The 23161-nt window shown below is 31.6% G+C and overlaps 1 protein-coding gene across 2 annotated transcripts in view; it reads right to left on the bottom strand.

Annotated features, from left to right (window-relative positions):
• Positions 1 to 17984: 17984 nt before the first annotated feature.
• LOC135193308 (neuropeptide FF receptor 1-like) overlaps positions 17985 to 23161 on the bottom strand; it is a 127450-nt gene continuing 122273 nt past the window's right edge. The window contains exons 6-8 of one of the 2 annotated variants that reach the window (XM_064215052.1): positions 19562 to 19730; positions 18855 to 18976; positions 17985 to 18189 (exon numbers count right to left, since the gene is read on the bottom strand). In XM_064215052.1, coding sequence (XP_064071122.1) covers positions 18010 to 18189; positions 18855 to 18976; positions 19562 to 19730 — 471 coding nt within the window. In that variant the 3' untranslated portion in view covers positions 17985 to 18009. The remainder of the gene's footprint in view (positions 18190 to 18854; positions 18977 to 19561; positions 19731 to 23161) is intronic. The other variant, XM_064215053.1, reaches the window with a different exon arrangement.

Genomic DNA, 23161 nt, shown 5'->3' with positions numbered 1-23161 from the left:
TTTTGAATCCGAGCTGAGATAGCCCAGTGAAGGCATCTTAACCGATTTTTGAATTGCGGGAACAAACCCAGGCAAGCACCACGGAATTTCCACACGGAACTTTTGTTTATAATTCATCTCGTGCTCGGCAGTGAAATAAACATTGTGACACATGTGTATCCACCAACCGCATTTTCTAAATTAAATATAAAGACAAGTTGGTAATTGAGCCTTTGTTCTGTTTGAATCTCAGTTTATAAGTAACTAGCTGTCAGTTATGACTTCATATTTACTCCTGTGATATTAAAATTTTATTCCGTAGTATTTTTTAATCAATTAGACATAAACTTGCACCAGCCGATCTAAGCTATATCTCAAAAAATACACAACATATTAAGTTACTTTACCTATTGAAACTATAAATATAAATGAAAGTTACACATCAATAAAATTTGAAGTTTTTAAATGAAACAGAAATTCACAAACAAAACATATTACAAAAGTAATATGTTTACAAAAAAATAACAATTCTAGTGAATTCTAACTCATGAAAACTCAAAATGAGTAACATACTTACTAAGTATGTACAGCAACAACAATTATAATATCAATCAAATGCCTTTTTAACTATGAAAGTCGGCTTATATTGAGAAAGTAAGTATGACTATTATGCTTGTACAACAACAAATATAAAAATTCACATAGGCCGCACTAAAAATTTGCAAAGCAGAATACCAATGAAGGTAAACAGACCAGTGTGACTATTTTACGAAGAAAATCAAACATAACCACAACATCGCAATAATTGGTATGTATAGTTATGTTTACCTTAGTATTTTATTATCTAGGAAGAGAATGTCGGCTGGTAATGAAAAAGATAACTCCACATACTTCGTTTTACCGAGTTATTTGAAGAAAAACTGTTTGTATCAATAAATTAAGACGGACTAAGGGCCGCCTAGCGCTGTAAGAAATATTAACCATTTCTTACATCGCCAATGATACGTCAGGGTGCACAGTTCACAGTTCTGTAACTCTGATAGTTGTTTCTAATGAAGCTCGTCTATCTTAAGTTCATTATATTGATACGAAAGTAGAACTTACATGTAATATTAACTTGTTATGTAATTATGCTAAACCTCAGCCGTTCTCGAATGCCATTGATCTTTTTCACTATTATCGCTTGAGATGCAAAAAAATATTTGTTCTCGAGATGATGAATTCTTAAGACTGAATTAAAATGAACTTAGCATTCAATGGCCCTTAAATATTACCGAAACGCAACGAACCATTCTTATGAAACCTTGATACCATTTTCTTTGACCTTGAACTTCGGAAGTGATTACACGAGCCACTTATATATTTTTACAGGGAACGAATAATATTGTTGAATTTCAAAGCTAATCATTTTAAATAAATATTTATATGATATCACCTCGTTTTTGTCAAAAAAATAATTCTGTAAATATCCTACTGCTGGGTTAAGGTCTCTTCTCCATTTGATGAGAAAGTCTAGAGCGTATCCCTCCGCGCTTTGACCCAATTCGGGTTGAACACACGTGACAGATTCACATCCGACACATGCAAATTTCCTAACTACATTTTCCGTCTCCATCGAGCACGAGATGAATTTTAAATTGAGCTTATGAAAAGTCAGTGGGTCAAAGTCAGTCCTTGGGTTTTGAACTGGCAATCATTGGTTAAGATTCACGTGTTCTAACCTCTGAGACATCACGGCTCACAAAATTATAATTTGTAATATCTACTTGAAAATATTTGATAAAGGATGTGCTCTTGACGTAATAGTCTAGTTCAGTATGTTTATGTAATCATAAGTTAATCCACATAGAATGTTCTAGAGAGTTATAATAATAAACTCAATAAAATAAAACAAAGATATAAACATAACATCATATATAATAACATATATACTAGTATGTAAAACTGCAGGCTATGTTTGTTTGCCTTAGATAGCCCATGTATTGAGAAACGTGTAGACTATATAACATTTCATTCACATCATCATCACCATCATAATCTCCATATACTTTATTGTAATAAAATCTTTACTGATTTATATTAAAATTCTGAAAAATATATATGCAGAAATCATTCACACTACAATGTTTACGAGGCAATTAATAAATAAAGTCAATTAATTAGCCTTGATAAATAGGATTTTACAGGTCGAATAAAGTCAGTCGCATAGTAATCGGTAATTCGCGCATTTGGTCATTTTTTCCTGGGGTTAATACCCCGGGCAAAAATGACCAATGAATACTTGTTTTAAAGTGGGTACTATTAGTACCCACTTTAAAACAAGTATAACGCTTAATTGGTCATCTTTATACAAATACGCTAGCTTTCACATCACGCTTTAATGAGATAACGACCTCTAAAATAAGTAAAAGATTTCGTCCCATTCTTTTCGTTTGGCTACGGAATCCGAATTATCATATTAATTTAAGCTGAAAATGTGCATGTATTTAATCATTACATAGAAATTTCTGCCATATCGTAAATCGTTATAGAGTTGAAGTTTGTTCGGGACTGTTATTTCATGCGAATGAATTTTTAATAAGTGAAAAATTTTGATATATAAAAATGAATACGGAAACGTTATAGTCGTCTAATACAAGATAGATTAATTTAAAACTGTATATACTCTATGATGTTAATAATATTAGCGATTTCTTGGCACGAGTTTTAGTAAACAATTCAATGTAACAAAACATGTAAAAATTATTTGATTTAATATTATCCATTTTCCAATTTAGAACATTCTATTCGCCTGATGTAATTCTTTTATTATTTTGATATACTGCACCCAACACACATTTCTTTACGAACAATATTGTAAAATTGAAAGGCTTGTTTATTTAATTTCAACGCATTAAAATTAGAGTCTATTAAACGAAATAAACAACGAACGTTGTACGACGAATAGCCCAATTATTGATAAAAATATAAAACGCAACACATATGGAGGCGGACCAGTAACGTTATGATATAAATCTGCAAAACACATAGAACGATACGAAATTTTATTGCCTGATTACACGTTTCCAATACAACGTACTTTAAGGAGTAATTGTCTGTAGGGCTATGTGCGGCCCATCTAGCTCAATAACTTATCAGACATTTTACCGCCAAACCGCAATACTTAGAATGATTGTGTTCAGTACATGTACAATAACTGTTTGTCTTTATTGATATTTCCATGTAATTATTTACAAAGAATATCGCTCAGTTTTACTCGGCCAGATTGCGTTTATCCACAAAAAGGGCCCAGTGATTGGAACACGTGGTAACCGAAGATTGCAATTTCGAAACGACGCAAGTGCGGCTGAATTTGTGAAAAATATCGTGATCTACGTGTTAGAGCGTTTTCACATTATCCGATCCGATGTCGGTGTCGGACGACGATAGCCGACAGCCGATAGCTGACACCATGCGCTATTTTCACATATTCCGACAAAATCGTTCCGATTCGGTAATCAATGCAGACTATAATATAACAGAAAACTTTATTTACTGTGTCATAATATTTGAGACGCAAAAAAATATCTGTACAAAGAAAGTATTGGACACATCCCATTGTGGAAACTAGATATTCAGGGAGCATTTTAACATTCAGCAAGCTACAAAACGCATCTAAAACAAACACGCAAAATGGCCGCCGCGCATAGGGCTCTGCGCACACAGAGACAATTTAAATGCACGTATAGCATACTTATAAACGATATCATCCGACAGCTCACGGGCATCCGATGGTGCCGCCAACACATCGGTGTCAGCTCCGATAACCGATATCAGATCGGACATCTGACAAATTAATATGAAAGACAGATACATATTTTATACATTTTACTTTCTCCGATATCGTATCGGCGCCCGACACCGATATGGGATGAAAATTTGCCAAAAAAAATGTGCTCAAATCATTCAATTAATGAACATATTATTCGTACATATTACCTAGTTACGTTTAAAATATATTAACACTTCTTCTTTTCTAAATACCTTATACATTTTTTGTTATATTAGCTGAATGTATTAATTAAAAGTACATTATTTTATTTAACAAAACAGTTTTATTATGTTAACTCGTCTTTAAGAACAATCTTAATTGGTTTTGATTTCATTTATTAGCCTTTGTAAGAATATTCACAGCATTTAAAACGGGATATTTACCATGATTTTTATTTTTATTTGGTGGAGCTCGATATTTCGACATTATCTACGAATGTCTTGTTCACGAGACTCGTTTTAAATACTGTTAGTAATAAAAATAACCATGTTAATTTAAAATCTAATATGCACAGCTTCAATATAAAAATTATCAAAGTTTTTATTTAAGGTTGGCTCGTTAACAGAATAATTCATCTCTGCAATATTAAAAACTACCCGTTATTGATTCTCGATAAATATATATAACGGGTTACTAAGTAAGTAAGTTACTTTGGTTGTTGATTTGGGTAATTAATGAATCGAGTGTTTGGCAATAATGTTTGATAGCTGATTTACTTTTAAGAGCGAGTCACCCCGAATGGAGTTGTAAGTGTCATGGCAACGCGAGTCGTTATGTTTTGACAGGCGACTCGAATGCGATGGTTGCTTGCAAACCCATTTGCTCTTAATCGAGATAAATTATTGTAATCTTTTGATATTTTTGTGGTGTACGATTATTAAATCAATTAATACAGTGATTAGACGATATTAAATACGTTTTATTTTGTGAATATCTCCATTACTCGCCCACATAGTTTTCCAAATGTCGGATCAATCCCCGAACCCAACTGTTCGGCATCCTGCTCCTCTGACATATATATTTATGATATAGGTAGGTGGACGAATAAATGGGCCATCTGATGGTAAATGGTCACTGCCGACAAATATTAACTATTTCCTTCATCGGCTTGGGAACTAAGATGTTATGCACCTTGTGCCTGTAGTTACGTTTGCTCTCTCGCCCTTAAAACCCGCATACGACAATACTGAGTACTGCTGTTTGGCGGTAGAATATCTGATGAGTGGGTGGTACCTACCCAGTCGGGTATACTCAGAGCCCTACCGCCAAGTATTTATTATTATGTTTACATGATAGTAAAGTAAAGTAACAGCCACTAAATATTTCACTGCTGAGCTAAGATCTCTTCTATTTAGGTTTGGAGCGAATGTCACCACGCTGCTTAATGTCATTAAAATAAAACGCATGCAGATTTTCTCACGATGATTTCCTTTGCGGGAACGAGATGAGTTATAAACACCGAGCCGATAATAAGAGCCGAGACGGCCCAGTAGTTAGTTCGCGTCCATCTTAACCGATGATCGCGAGTTAAAACCCAGACAAGCACCACTGAATTTCCATGTGCTTAATTTGTGTCTACACTACTGTATGTAACATTAGCAGTCTGTAAATTTCCCACTGCTGGGCTAAGGCCTCCTCTCCCTTTGAGGAGAAGGTTTGAAGCATATTCCACCACGCTGCTTAAAAGCGGGTTGGTGGAATACACACGTGGCAGAATTTCGTTGAAATTAGACATGCAGGTTTCCTCACGATGTTTTCCTTCACCGCCGAGCACGAGATGAATTATAAACACAATCTACTTAATAGTATTATGTTTTAAATATAGTCTAATCACGGTCTACTTAATAGTATTATGTTTTAAATACAGCTTTGTGTAAACGCTCCAAATGTTTAGACTGATTTTTATTCCACGATAAGTATTTGAACTAATTCAAACTTACTTAGAAACGTAATTTTTCACAATACAAAAAACATTTTTTTTTTTGTTGGGTTGAGCGAAGTTCGGTCTTTTAAGTTGTGATTTATAAACACAATTACATTGATTACTGCGATAGGAAAGGGAGAAATATTATTTAAGCACGATGAGTAAAACCAAACTTATATTATATACCTTTAAATTATGTATAATATTCGTGCGTAAGTCATTTATATAAATTAATTAAATAAACATAAATTATTTCATAATACTAACAGAACCGTTATGTATTGAATTATTGTATGATAATATTCAACCAAAAACCTTCTCAGAAACACGCTAATTATACAAATTTCGTATTAAATTTTCAGTAATTTTGTGTGGTGTTTGTTCAGAAACAATGATCATTTTATAGATATAGATTGTACAGGTAATATATATACTTTGTTACTTATGAATACTAGATGGGGTTATGTCAAATCGCGACATTTCTACATCGCGATGTCAACATTCGCTAATTATTTTATATAGAAACTATAGTAGCGGCACGCTATGATGGCCGTTTTGACGTTTGCCCGCTCATGAAGTTTCGTATTTAATAAATAATTACATCAAAGGAGCAAATTGTTGTTCTTTATTGTCAATAGTGACGTGCAGTTAGTCATAAAATTTATCGAATGTGATTTCTAAACTACAAATATTAGGGTACCGCGAAGATAACTTTTTTTTTTTTTTTGCGTAAACGTGTACGTCACACTCTCACACTCGACCTCGTAGTCGGTGTTATATTTGTGTTGACAGTAAATATTTTATCTATTTTATAAATTATTTATTTTATTTTATTTTATTTATATATGTTTATTGTAGAAAATGATAATAGAAATAATATTAGTATTCAGAACAGGCAACAGAACGTACCTACATCATTACATGGGAAAGACGAAAGAGGATTTCCGGTCGTTAGAGTAACCTATTTCTTGTATGTAATGTGTTTATAAAGTTATTCATTCTAATTCCAATTTTTGATTTAAATTGATTTCGTTCGAATATATTAGTTAAACTTATTTTATATTTATTTTTATTAAACCTTTTTAATCAGATACTACTTGCAACAAAAACTTGAATTAAATTACTTGCAAAAAAACAAAGATTTGAATATATTATATCGATAATAAATTTACATTTCACATCACTTTTTTAATGTGTCAAAACGGCCATCGTATCTTGCCGCTAGTTATATGTAAAGATACAAAATGAATATGGTTGTAAGCGAGTGAACGTAAATATAAACGTAAACATTAGTTATGTGCAAGATCCTTAGGATCGAGTGAGCTAGATGTTTATAGATAGATAGATAGATGGATGGATGGATGGATGGATGGATGGATGGATGGATGGATGGATGGATGGATGGATGGATGGATGGATGGATGGATGGATGGATGGATGGATGGATATATATAATAGATTATTTGCAATAGTTTAAATGAACATAATTTATTACAAGTTCTTGTAATCTTATATTATTATATAATAAAAAAATTTATAAGGTGTTGACTTGTTAAACAATGCTACATTTCTTCTTTCAAATGTCATATCAATAGTGACAGAAAGAGACAATCGGTGTTTAATTAAGTACCCGTTAATTTTGATTATAACTAAAACAATAAAGGTTCACAATAGCGAAGGGTATACAATGAAATCTTGTAATAAAAAATGCTTTTCATAATATTTAACAGTTTAAAAAATCTTCATTATAATAATTTAAATGTTATATTTAAACGTTATGAAAATATACTCCGCCTTTTAAAGACTTTTTTAATTTATTTTGATCAAAGAAATATCACATTAATCGAAATATAATTTGTAAAATTCGTCCTAAATAAACGTCACAAAAATCTCTTAGACGCTTTATCGTCCAATTTGGCTCGTGTGTGCAAGAAAAAAGGTTATGATTCCCTCTGATTAGTTTACATAAGAGATCAAACCCCGACTTCATTTGCCAATGGAGTAAAGTCTATATTTATTTATCATATATAATCCTTTAGTGTATGAATTATAAAGTAACAGCTATTGATAATATTATCTCTACTGGTCATATTTTAATTTAAATCAATATATTTAAAAAAAAAAGTAAACATATAGTCGTGTTTAAAAATATCAGCGTCAGTAGTATAAATTAAGTATTATCAATAACTTGGTCTTATTAATAACGATAATGACGGTTATGATATCTTTATGTTATATATATCGCCTGGTTAAATTTGCCCCATGAATGGGAGACGTAACAATAAGCTTATACCGCAAAGTTTACGACTCTGCAAAGTAAATAAATCCTTTTTGGTTGAAGATATTCTTTTCTATAATAAAATTCCGTATATATTACTAACTTTGTCGATTCATGAATTCAAATCGTTTGTTAAAAACACATTAATAAATAAATATTATATATATGATAAAAAAGCGTGGAGCTAATACTTGTTAACTTTCAAGCAGGATATATTATATATAAAATAGTATTTAACTGACATAATGTATTTAAAATGTGCGTAAAGAATAACTTAGTACTAGTACAGTGTAAATCTTTACTAAGCGCCGCCTGACCGCGTCGCGTGACCTGAATGATCAGCCAATTCATCTTACCTTTAAAGAAGATAGGGATATTCCTGAAAAAAAGTTTGTATATCAACCATACCATAAAAGTCTAAATCTAATGACCGATACCTAAACGATCACTGTGCATAGGAAATAGCGTGCAATCTTTGCCCAAGCAACTATGATATCCCATCCGAGGTATTTGGCAATCAAACACTACCAATTATTTATCACTAATTATATATTAATCACTCTAAATGAAATTTACATTTAAAATAATTAATAAATTGTTATATTTAGCTCAATTATATTTATTTATTACATTAAGCCGTGACGACATGAAACACAAAATAATATTAAGAATTACACATAGGTACATGAATAAAATATTTCGCCTAATATTTATTATGATACGACATTTTGATATGAGTATCTTATAATTTTTATAATCGTTATTGTCAGTGTCGTGTTCTGCGGTGAGTTTCGAGTTTTTTCTTACAGAATACCTCTACGTGTTTCTTTTAATTGACAATTACATTAAGAGATTACTATTTTAAATATATTTTTTTTTTATTGGATACAGGTGGCGGTAGATATTTAAATATGATATTATTATTTTATTTATTACAATATGTTATAGATATAACTAAACACCTACAAGTATATTTAAATGAGGCCATAAATATTCACTAACCATTAATACGAAATGGTTAACTGATTTCCGTTCTCAAAGCAAATAGTATATATTTAATTTAAGCTACACGGTACATTACGTTACGTTATAATCATCTTGTGATTTGATTATTTAAATATAAACATATTTAAATGTCTACGAATTCAATATACACTATTGTAACAGCCTTTACGAAGACGTTGAAAGGGGGAGGAAACAATGATGTTTTGCCAGTGAATGTTTACATAATTATCATAATAATTAATATCCTTGTTACCCGTCCTAATTTCTCATGCTCAAGCAAATTAATTAACATATTTCAATATTGAATGTTTTCAAATACATTTCAAGTGGTACGTTAAATTTAAATTTGACAAACAACCCTCCCCACAAATAAATACACTCACAGAGGTCGAATATAATATTGTTTAAGAACTTGTTTCTGGATAAATTAATCGATCTTTTCTATGTGGGTTAATTTACTTTACAACTTTTTCTTTAAACATATTATTTTTTATTTACTATTTTTTTATTATTTTTTTGAACTAAGATATTATGTATAACACTTTTTAATAATAATTTACATAACAACTGTTAGATTATAGTTAGATTGTATCGTGAACGAATATTCCTCGCCTACGTAACTAGTATGTCGAATACTAATACCTTGTAACCACCTGTATATGACATCATATTCACTGCTTCGTCGTAGCATCCATGTGAGATATATATATATATTGTATATATCGTATAACTTCACATATTATTTTCAAGAGTACTGTTCAGGTAATCTTGGATCACTGAGCGTGAAAATTGTATTACGTTACAGTCTTTGTGATTATACAGATATTCATATAATTATCGTAGATTATATATAACTACTAAATTGTCTAGACTATGTGATGAGTTAACCTTATCCGATTATTATTCACAACAGAAGTTCAAGTTTAGTCAAAGTAGTAAAACGAAGTTAGACGAGGTCCGATTTGATTGCGAAAAAAAAACTTCGGCGACAGTAGTCAGTTGTTAAATAACTTATAATAGACACACAATACATTTTACAATGAAAAGAAACATTATACAACAATGCACGTGAAATATCCAGTAACGAAAACATATGATAACGTAGTGATCAAAATTCTTGATGCAAGCCGCGCTCAAGCCGATCATAAAGACGCTGTCAAACTTTCTTGGAATACAGACGGTATGAGTTAGTTAGGCACCTACTAATTATAGGAATCATCTTTACGTAAGTAATCGGTTCAGTGTTTTCAAAGAAACGTTAATTATGATATTTGATATTCTCTTATGTAACTACATAAGAGAAAATTTAAAAAACAGTCACATTTCGGCGGCCAATGATTTCAGCATTGCAACTGTACTGGCCAAGAAGCCAGTACAGTTACACAAGATGTGTGTCACAAAATACCAAGAAAAAATAATGATTATTTTATATCCTTAAAGTAACAACTACCATCTCACGAACACCTAAAATCTACACCTAAACTTTGTAAAGTTGATGTAGCTGTGATTTTAATTGTGTCATCAGTTTCATGATTTAGCCAAATAAATAATAACTGATAGTATGCATTATATATGTAACATATGTATGAAAAAGTTACAGTTCAATTTTAATCAAATTAAAACAAAAATATAATATTGTCCATTTATTGTTTAATATTGCATCCACGTGAGTTTCATATCTTGTCAAACGATATGAAAATATACGAGTATGTTAAATATAAAAATAATCTCACCAACTTTACGAATTTAACGAACAAATACATGAGATAGAAAGGCGAAACAAAATTGAACGTTTGTCACACAAAGTGAAATGTTTTAGAATTCAGAAACTTTTTTGTACCGTGCTTTTTCAGAATTATGTACGGTACACGTTTTTAATTTGTATTAAATTCATGTTTCGAAAAACTCAAACGTTATTTGTGTAAAATAATTTCAATCTACAATCTTGTTTATGACACCATTTTAATTGGCTGTCTCATTGTTTTGGTGCTAGTGCTATAAGGTTACAGATCTAGAGGTCCAAAATTATCAATAGCAGCCCGTGGTCTAGGAGATCCTTGAAAAGGACGTCAATCCGTCCTGCAAATGAACCCTCTTACGTCGTATCGGATTTGCTGTCCCATCAGATGTGAGTGGACCTGTGTTTGCGCAAATATTTTTGCACTATATAATACTATTATGTCCAGCATAGACTGGTCTCCATTCCGATCGGCCGCTCTGGCCAAAATTGGTCAGGAGGACATCATCATTACATAACATAAGCATGAGCAGCCTGTAAATTTCCCACTGCTGGGCTAAGGCCTTCTCTCCCTCTGAGGAGAAGGTTTGGAGCATATTCCACCACGCACCTCCAATACGGGTTGGTGGAATACACATATGGCAGAATTTCGTTGAAATTAGACACATGCAGGTTTCCTCACGATGTTTTCCTTCACCGTCGAGCACGAGATGTATTATAAACACAAATTAAGCACATGAAAATTCAGTGGTGCTTGCCTGGGTTTGAACCCGCAATCATCGGTTAAGATGCACGCGTTCTGACCATGGGGTCATCTCGGCTACATCATCATTATCATCTTATTATTATAAAAAGTGCAATTAAAAATATTGCAAACTGTATAATTAATTTGTTCCAAACCAGTTCCTCGGAACCGAAAAAGCAGTAATAATCACTACATAGTATAAAACAAGGGCGCTACCCGCTATCGGTCCCTATGTATGCTTAGATCTTAAAAACTACGTAACGGATTTTGATGCGGTTTACTTTTAATGATAGAGTGATTCGAGAGGAAAGTTTATATGTATAACACATGCATTATATAGTTGAGAAATACTGATAATTAGAGGTTTTTAATGTGATGTCGTAAATAAAAACATTTTATGCGCTTAAATTGCAAACGCTGACTGAACTCTACGAGATAGATAAAAATACTAAAGTCATTGATGGTATATGTCTATTTCTTAGGGATAACCCTCACTGCACCCGTGCGAAGCCGGGGCGGGTCGATAAAAAGTAGTTGATACGATAGAATGATGATCGAATTCATTGATATTTCATGCGGAATATATAACCATAGTATTAAAGGTAAAAAAGCCTATATACTCTTGGTTTCCATCTCGTCCGTCATGTCAGTTGGTTGATCTCTTCCTGTTTGTATGTGGTCATATCCATTTGCAGGAATTATATGATTTATCGCTTCGTATTAAATATACCCCAATCTACTTGTATTAACTGCTGGTGATAATTAACAGAAGCTATGAAACAAATTAATGTACCGCAAACAATGTTTTAAGAGGGATCATTCCAATTATCGCTTGTCAAATTCTGTCATTTTCAAGCTTGTGTGCATGAATAGTCCCAACTACTATAGTCAAGCCAGTCGATATAAAGCGGAGTGCTGAAAACATTATTTAATCCGTATATATTTTCTATGGGCATGTTATGCAGAGGAATGAGGATCATGTTGTAAGAAAGGTTTTGAGAATGGATGTGGATGGATATAGAGGTAGGGGACGACCAAAGAAGCGATGGATGGATTGTGTGAAAGACGATATGTTTAGAAAGAACTCGTGATATGATGTCCGACAGAGAAGTATGGAAGAAGAAGACATGCTGCGCCAACCCCAAGTAAAATTGGGATAAGGGCAGGAGGATGATGATGATGATTTTCTACGAGTTTTATTTTCAATTACATAGAAAGTAAAGTGACATATATAATAAATTACTGAAGTAATTATAATATATTGGATACACACACAATTAGTATAAAAAAATAATAACTTAGAGTAAAATATTAAAATCGATTGTAACACACGTTAACCGTAAACTTTACGGTTTCGATTTCTTAAGAAATATTACTATCAAATTTTGTCGTCAAAACTTTTAGTTCGACTCTTATATGACAAGCAAATTCTACAAAGAAAATTATTACTCTAACCTTTTAGTATAGTCGTCTAATTATAAATGGCAACTAAGTTATGAGTTCATAAATATACAATTAATTAAAGACACTTTTTTATATTTAACTTAAGCCTTTTATTTAAGGTAGGTGGTAGGTTACAATAAGTAATAAATGCGTGGTACCAGGTTCTGAACTAACAATAATAAATAAAAATATAATTAAATTAAGAATCTCCTTTTTTAGTCAATATGTATACCGATATACAGTTTACGTAGAAAATAGGTTCGACGAGCGATATGTCCTACCTCTGTGAGCGCTCAGCGCGAAATACCAATTTAAGCGTTGTTTTAACGTTGATAGGTAATTTGGAAAAAAAATATAATTAATCGTAATTTTAGTCAAAAAAATATATTTTCCGTAAACTAATACTTAAACTTTATAATTGTATAAGTATTTATTCGGTTAACGATGTACACAGTTCTGTAGAAATACTTTGAAGTATGAAGCTTCATATTGTGCATTTAGCTCGGTTTTCATTATTTTATATCTCAAAACCAATATAGAAATGCATTTTATGGATAAAACATAATTCAAATCACACTGAATTGTAAAATTTTACATATACATATTAAACATAATAGGAGACTAAACTTTTGGTATAGTATTTTTTAGTTTAAGTAACTGATAAATATTTGGCTCACATTAATGTTACGTAATATTAATCGGGCATAAACGCTCTTAACAGCGATCAAGGCACAAATGTAAGCAGTGACCTGACCTTAACGTAATCTTATATTAAATATGAAAGTTTTTAATTAATTATGGATTAAATTTGGCACACAGATAGTTTATAGCACTATCAATATAAATATACTACATAATTATACTATTTTATATAAAAACTTAACTTCTTCCTGCGAGGTCGTCTGCGTGGACTTCAGAATTAAGTCATCAAAGTAAGGAATTAAAGAGGAAAAGTGTAAATATAAAAATATGATTTTATAAGTGATAGAGTCATCTCCTGGATGAATCAAATATTGCTATACTATTATATTCTACAGATATTGGTCTCCAATTGCCAAAATTGCCCTTAAAGATGTACACAACAGACCGTAGATGGCGCTGATAGAATATTATTTACTTGTACCCTTGTTATGATTTAAAATAATCAACGTAACATCATAGTTCCTTAAGTTGAAGCTTTGATAATTTAATCGATGGTTAGTATTTTTTATAGTGTTGATGTCTGAGGCTAAGGATTTCTACGCCCTAGCCGCCTATTCATTAATAATACTTTTTGGAAAAAAACGCCTAGATTTAAGCTCGAATCGTATAGATATTGACGATTCAAAAATGCTTTATTTTAAAGTTTACTTGTATATAAAGTACTTTTGATTTGATTTGATTTAGTAGTGGTGGCACTATCTTAACTGTAGTGAGTAGGTAGATTTTAAATAATAAGAAATATATTCAAGAAATCTACAAACCTTTTTACTGGTTCCGGTCTGGTGAGCGTTGAACATCTGTAGTCAGATTGAAATACATAAAAGAGATGATAGTAACAAATATCTTAAACAGTATAAAAATACTTTAAACTCTTGTGGGACTTTGGATGGGTTCCAACCTTTATTATTGTTCTACATAAAAGTTTTGTATTTCTGTGTTGCAATTGTAATTTTTATTCAGTCAGATTAATAATGGACAGCAGGGAAATCGTATCTTAGATATTATGCCAACAATATAAGTGTCTTCGGGTGTAGGTCATCAGATTTGCTCTCCCAAAAAAAATAAAAAAAGATGCGTACTTATAATATGTACGCACGTGAGAAGTTCTACTTCTTAATTGTTATTAAACATAGTTTTTAATCACATTGAATAAAAGCATAATTATTGTCATAACATAACATAAACATAATCAGCCTGTAAATTTCCCACTGCTGGGCTAAGGCGTCCTCTCCCGTTGAGGAGAAGGTATGGAGCATATTCCACCACGCTGCTCCAATGCGGGTTGGTGGAATACACATGTGGCAGAATTTCGTTGAAATTAGACACATGCAGGTTTCCTCACGATGTTTTCCTTCACCGCCGAGCACGAGATGAATTATAAACACAAATTAAGCACATGAAAATTCAGTGGTGCCTGCCTGGGTTTGAACCCGAAATCATCGGTTAAGATGCACGCGTTCTAACCACTGGGCCATCTCGGCTCATTATTATTGTCATGATAAATGTAATTTCTCCTTTTTTCGCAACTACTATAACTTTTACTCATAAATTTAAACATTCTCATTTTAAATTTGTAATAAAATAAACTTTTTTATAATCAGATAAATTGTATATTTTGAGCGACTTGGCACTTAATTGGCGGCTTAGGAAGGGGGTTCATCGTATAGTTACCGTGTTACGTGCGCACGTATTATAAAAAAATACTATCAAATTCTCATACTACACCAAAAGAAGTATAACCTCAAAGAAGAACAAAGACTATACAATTGAAACCGTCAAATGAAAACGCATTGTCTTGATATCAACTGTTTATTTACATAGCGTTTATTATAGTTATATTACATAAACATATTTATTTCATGTAAAGAACATTTTTAATTAAAACATAGTTTAATTTCAACGATTTACGCATACAATTATGCATCACTTACAGTTGAATAACGTGTTCTAGTTTATACAATAATATTCGAAGACAACCAAGCGCGATAGCTAACAAACGGAGGTTTGCAGTGACTGTAGTCAAACATATATAATACTTATTTACATAGTCGTTGATGCCTCTTTAAGTCACTTGTTATATTAATATTTCTCTTCACTTCAAAAATTAAACTAAAATTTAAATAAGGACTTACAAAAGTTTCATGAGTTGCATAACGACATTATCGCTAAAGTAACGATCCCTTACAGGCTACCTTTAGGCAGAGGATTATAAAATATTTGTGAAGGGCACACTCTTGTTAAAAACTTGACGATTTTTGTTTTTTGTATTAGGTAGGCGGGCCGGCAAATGGACCATCTGATGTTAAGTGGTCACCATCGTACATCGGCGCTGTTAATATCATTATTTACATCGCCACTAGCTTGGTAACTATGACGTTTTGTCTCTTGTTTCTGTAGTTCCACTGGGTCACTCACCCCTCAAACCGGAATACAACATATATAATGTATTAACAAAAGTATCAACTATTTTGTTGAGACGATGTTTTAAAGCTATTCTTGGCTCTATCGTTATCCAATTGGACAGTTCCAGTATATTTTAAATTACTGACAAAAAGAAAATGAAAATAATTTTATTATTATAATATTTTAAGATGACGCTGTGACGTCGTTTGCTTTTGTATGTATACGATGTTTATACATTATCTACATCAAAATTAATTAACGTCAGCTTTGTAAGTAAGCACAGAATTGGCTGTCGATTGGTCTCAAGTGAAAAGCAACTACGGCTTTTAAAAGGCATTTAGGACGCTACTCTACTTCGCTTCGCTTAGTTGTATTTGGTCACTATGTTATTAATTCATACTTTTGGAATGACTGCGACTAATTTGAAATACAATTGATATTCCCACTACAACAAATAGATATTTACTTAGAATATATATATATATATATATATATAAATTTAAAAAAAAACAATGGAATCTTTATTGACGTTTTAAACCAAATAAAATTGCACGAGTGAGGTCACAGGATAACCCGCCGCATGCTGTAATGTGGTAGTTCTTACCAATTAATTTTACTAAACGAAATCATAGTATGGTATGTACTGAGATTAAAAGTAACAATGAACCTCCAATAATTATCTCGATATAAAACTAATATCGTATTTTTATATATTGACTAGAAATATTAACCTTAATTTTATATTCATTTATATAACATAACATTTTATTTATAAATTAAATATCTTAAAAAAATACATAAGAAAATAATAAATTATAAATCAGATTTTGATTAATTAAATAATAATAGATCTTAACGATATTTGCTTATATTTTATGTTCTCATTACAATTTAGAAAACTACTTTATATCAATTCATTTAAACACCTTTGTCATATAAATGCACAAACAAAAATATAATCTTATTTCTTCTTATTATAATAATTTATTTCACATATATTAAGTTTAACGTCAAGACTTTACGGATGTCTTGCGGTCGAAGTTCTTTTTATAAAGATGAGAACGTCTTTTGTTTGATACATAGCAAATTTTTCGTTCATCATTATTTAAACAACTTTGTGAAAGGTCAAAGTCGTTTAACTTTACTCTAAGAGATTTGACGACGATGACGCTTCATCTCATTCGTTTCATGAATTTCGTTGCCTTTGTGAGTTATATTCAGAGCGGAATATTTGTTTGAGTATTGCTTTTTTGTGTGTTGCCCCGTACACTCATCTCCGCTTATTCCCATATACCTCACTCAACTGTTCTTCGAATCAAACAAAATAAAAGGCAATCGATAATCTTTATATATTTCTAAAGGGCCCCAAACCAGGATAATACAATTCTTAAGCCCCCTGTGATTGTAATCACATTCTCATTCTAACTGAAAATTAAAACCAACTATAGAATAATTACTGAGTGGCTGTTTTGTTACTTTTCTATGCATACTAAAAGTAATAGGGACCAGTAAATTCCTCGCAACATATTCTTATAGAATTTGAATTTATGATGAATTTGAAATAATTTCAATTTACGTAATATTACATCTAATATGACTAGAAATCGGTTACACGTAATATTTTTAAACGAATTTGTAGCTTATTTATTTATAATACAACAATATCCCACTTAAATACGTATATTCTCTTTAATTTTACTTCTGAAGTTGCGATAGCAAAATCTGACATTCGAAACACTTTTTTTGTTGATTCATAATGATTATCATAGATTCAAGAAATCGATAATGGAGAATGCGTCGATTCAATATCTATTGTCTATGTGTTTTTTTGTCTTTACTCCTACGGTGGTTGGCTATAGTTTATAAAATTTATAAATGGCTAATATTTAAACCATTTAAAATATATTATTATATTTTTAATACAATATATTTTCTTTACTTGAATTGAAGCGTACGTTGAATTCTTTTCGGGTGGTTTGGTTTACAAAAACTGAGCTTTCCCTCTGTCTTTCCAAGCTGCGTCTCGCAAGGAGCTCCTATTCACCCTACCGTATTGGATGCTCTGTGTACAAGATGGCCGATTCTGGTTACTGCTCCTGAAGGTTACAGTGGTGCATGTTCGTAAGCTAGACGTGTTGGATTTTTGACGTAAGCCTTGCATCTGTAACGATTTAAGATCGTTTTAGTTGATAGACTAATGAAATATATGTATAAATTATAATTTTTATGTATGTAGATAGTAACTATATCACAGATATGTTATCTATAGTACATTAACATATTGTATGACTTTTTTACATCTATTGCTTAAATTAATATATTCAAGTGGCAACTAACATGAAAAGATTCCGTTATTACAGATAAGCCTTTTACAATTCATTTTCTTTTCGTATAATTTTCAAAATAAATAAGCCAAGCTACTGCAACTGTATTCTAATATGCTCTGCTCTGCTCTATTATACAATGATTAAATGTAAAAATAACAATAGAACGAAATATTTCTTTTTATTATAGCACTGTGCTAATAATTATATAAATATGCTAATCAAAATAAAGACTCACTTATAAATGTGTAAGCAATGAGTCAAATTGATTTAAATTTTAATTACTGGATAATGTACTGTTTATTACAACATTCCTAAGAATACATAACGAATAGTGATACACAATATATTGTAGATGCACATAACAGCAAAATGTAGAAAATATATATCTTTCCGATTCATACCTCCGAGGTGTTCGGTTACAGCACACGTCTTTCTTAAGTGTCATATCGTAAATTTAGTATTGTTAACATTACGTCTATATCAGGACCGTATAACTTACATGGAAATGGGTACTAGAGTTAATGTTACCAGGGTCGTGACAGAGTAGCTTGCGAAGTGATCGTCTGAAGTTGCGCGTCATCAGACAGTAGACTATCGGGTTGATAGCTGAGTTCGTGTGTCCTGGAAAATAATATGAATTACAATTCGTTGTAATATAATTTAATTTATATTAGGAAATTATCCAGTGAGCGACTTGATAATAAACACTTAGATCTGTCCACAGACTTAAGAGTTGCTATAAATGTCATTTAAATAAGCTTGACCTTGAATCAAACGATTCTTTTGACTTTGAGCCAAGTTGCATGCTAACCAAATTTAATATATCCAAAAAATTGATATTTGTCACTTGATATGTTAAGGCGATTACATGTTCGATTGATGTACAAAACAAAAGTTATTTTAGTCAACTCTTATGACAGCTACGATTTGAGATTAGATGGCTGTATTTTACTCAGCATGAATCACACGACACCATTGTAATCAACACCAAATATTATACGTCTTACACAGGTCACAACCAATGCACAAATCAAACGTAAAATATATAATATTTTGTACCCAATTATTGGTATTGGATTGAATAATATCCACTTGAAAACATTTCCCGTTAACGTGTTCCACAATACTGAAAATTATTAATGTTTTATTTACTGGTTTAATAACAGACTTTTGGCTTTCGAATAATTTGCCAGAGAAATATCATACCTAACAATAACGTGTACGGCAACACCAACGCCACGGAGTCAGCTTGCAAGGCGTTGACATCAATTAGAAGCTGTAGAATATTGTAGGGCAGCCAGCAGAGTGCGAACAATACAGCCAGCAACAGAAGAATCCATGCCACTCGCTTCCTCTCACGGACGAGTCGTAATCGCTGGAAAGGGACAAAAACATCTCATGCTTCTTAAAATTATTTTTATCATAATTACTGGTCCTACAAGACCCACAAAAATTGTGGGTCTTACTACTACTATATTATACTTAAGTTATGGCTAGTCATCAGCACATCCTTTTGACAAAAAATGTACAAATTCATGAAATGCGTATTTACAGACGTATGAATATTATAACCCGTACAAATATTGAATATCGAGGATCGACTCCAATAGTACATTTGTTTTTTACGCAATTATGGAAAATATATAGGTATGTAACATTTAATTTTATTCTTACAGTGTAAGTGAGACAATAATTATATACGCTAGTGCTACTCAAGAAAACATCTTCGAATACAGTGTCTTAAGTGATGGGAAACGAGTAAAAATATTTTACATGGAAGTTTGTACTTTGATGATGAAAGTTTATGAATCTGAGTCAACGTTTATATTAAATGCTCTTCAAACTACAACGGGTGAAATTATTTTGGATTTTGATTTTTGATATCCTGTAAAACTGTACGATATACATTTTCATTTTCGTTTACAGTTCCTGAGAGAACGCCATCGACCGGCGAAGCTGCGAATAACAGCTAGTTATTTAATAATTAAATTAATAAACACTTCAAACTCGTTATTAAGAAGTTATACACAAAGGTAAATACCAAGATTACGACTAATATTTGGAAATTACGGCTTGCACGACCTTATCTCATTGCATCGATATTATTAATAATGTAAACAATTTGGATGGACCAACTGGTTGTTGTTTATAGGCTAACTTAAGCAGCAAGACGGATTGTTTTGGGTGTGAGCCCCAGTCGGGCCAGTATTAAGTTATTGGAATTTTATTGTCAAAACATTTTCTCAAATTTTGCTTGATAGTTTTAAGTGCTTATACTTTCTTCACTGGTAAACAAGGAAACCCGTTTATCCTGTGTCTATGGTATACAGTCGTAACGCATTTGCATTCCTATCTGACTACGTGATTAAAGGGAATATTGAATGTACTCACGCTTAAGCACACACCTGTACAATATAATGTATCCTGAGCAGTCAGGTAGTCTACCTTGAGAAAAATCTTATTATTAGCAGTACCTAAAAAAATTGAGTTTTAAATCCCAAAGTCCTTCGTTCTTATTAAAACAAACTTATAAATTTGAAACGGATCTACGAGCGAGGCCCAGCTGTTACCAGGTTTATGCTCTCATAACTGTCTACTGTCTACGTGTCGGTCAAACACAGAGCTATTTTGGTAAGTATTAAATAATATGGAGTCATATTTATAGTGATTTAATTTGCATTTACATTTACCGGTTCAAATTCACTGAGCTAGTCAATTCAACTACAGACAGAATAAAATTACAGTAGTACAAAATGTACAACTTAAATTACAGATGGAATAAAATTATAGGCTTGATGTATAAATGTGGTTATAATTAATATTAAAACGGATTTCCCATGCAACATTTATTTTTGTGAAGTTATTTATTTCATTCCCATCACTTATTTGCCGTATAATGTCTTCTACATTAGTTCAAGTAGAGATCATCAACATACGACTACTTTTAATATTCGATCGTAAACCCACAGTATCATTAAGATATTATTTAAAAATACGTTCTAATAAGTTCAGATTTCAAGATACAAGCTAGCATTATAGTAAACCTATCTGTTATATACAGTGCAAACTCATTGAAACAAACAATCTAGTTCGCTTACCAGATACATAACCAGCATGCACCGTAAGCACAAGCGTAGAGCTAGTATAATTATAATAATAAATAAAAACTTAATTCTAACGAAATTGTACATAATATCTGGCACATTGACAATCAGATTTCTACTTAAATAACATATTAGAAATAGTACGAACATTTACAAACAATTACTAGGTATCACCATAAGAAATATTACTATGAAAAATATACTAATCAAGTATCTATGTCAGTTAGGTGTCTAACTTTCCTAACCACGTTTGCTGCGGCGGATAATTAATGAGGATACAGCTAAAGTAACCACTAATGTTATGTCGAAATCGAGAAATGTTGATATTTCTTTATTTTTCAAAATTTATCGAAATTAATTATACCAGATACTCGTCTTGTTTATTCGTAAATAAAAAAATAATATACCCATTAAGCATTCGGAATATTTCCAGTGAACAATTCAGATATTTGAATTTGATGTTTACTGTTCCGCTCTTTAGGTTCGTAGCATTGAATTATACAGTATCAATTTTCTAAATTAACAGTCTATATGAAGTTAATTAATCAGACTAAATTCTGAAATGTACCTACGTACTTTAAAGCTTAATGCTTAAAAGTACGTAAATTCTAAATCTAAATATACATTTAAAATTACAGTTTATACTTCTTAATAACAAATGTCATAATGGTAAGATTTACTAGCGTTTACCCCTTGAAGGATAATTGAAATTCTCTTAATGAAAAAATCCGACAACCATGCCACAGTTTAAAAATATAAAAAAGTTTTTATTCCATAAAGTTTAATTATGTCGGCTATTTCGTATTTCGTGAACCAGAAAAATACCCTAACAGTATATGTAAAATTTGAAGTAGCAAACAGGTTGCTCCAAAACATTTCCAGGTGAATAAATTTGGCGGTTCTTATAAAGCACACTCGATTTGACGTAATATTTAAAATGTATTCTTTAACTCAGTAAATATTAATGTCTCTCGAATATATATATTTTTTGAATAGTAGCATAAAACAACAACACGCATATTATTAATCTAAGGTGACTCGGTTTATAAAAAAGCTGTTGGATCTGTTTGAATTAAAACATTTGGGCGTGACGCAGCCATATTCTGGCCAGCTCATTTTCGCCAACTGCTCCTTTGTTCTATTAGCCAGCATATAAGGTTGTAGCTATGGTACTGGATCCAAACCCTAAGTCACCACGTTAAAAAAGTTATTGGATTTTCCGTCGAGAAATTCATAATAGTGGCCCGGAGTTGGCAGGAAATTGACAGGTTTTTCACTCTCGTGCCTCGGAAAGCACATAAAGAGCTCCTGCGCTTGAACTCCTTTCGGTTGTCTCTCTCCGTGTGCGCTTCCAGTTTAAATTATATAATAATAAAACCATTAGCAATTATGTAATTCAGCAGTGGTCTGAGGTTGGTTTTATATTTTAAATGGATACCTATTTGTATTGTACAACTAATTGATTGTCACTAGCAGATGAAGCTCGGTGCATCAAAGCCTTGCAATGTAACAATGAACGGATCCATTTAATTATTTTTTTAATAAATTTATAGATAGCTACAGTAAAAAAAATACATTTCATTTATATAGTGCTGTTGATGTATAAAATTCGGCTGAACTTTCCTCTCAAGTGTCAGTTACTGAGCTATTTTGAACTATACGTCGGCTATTAATATTACTTTTTACCAATAATATTAACATA

Source organism: Vanessa tameamea, chromosome 6 (genome assembly GCF_037043105.1).
Source record: "Vanessa tameamea isolate UH-Manoa-2023 chromosome 6, ilVanTame1 primary haplotype, whole genome shotgun sequence".
Lineage (NCBI taxonomy): Eukaryota > Metazoa > Arthropoda > Insecta > Lepidoptera > Nymphalidae > Vanessa > Vanessa tameamea.
This window is presented reverse-complemented; position numbering and strand designations above follow the sequence as displayed.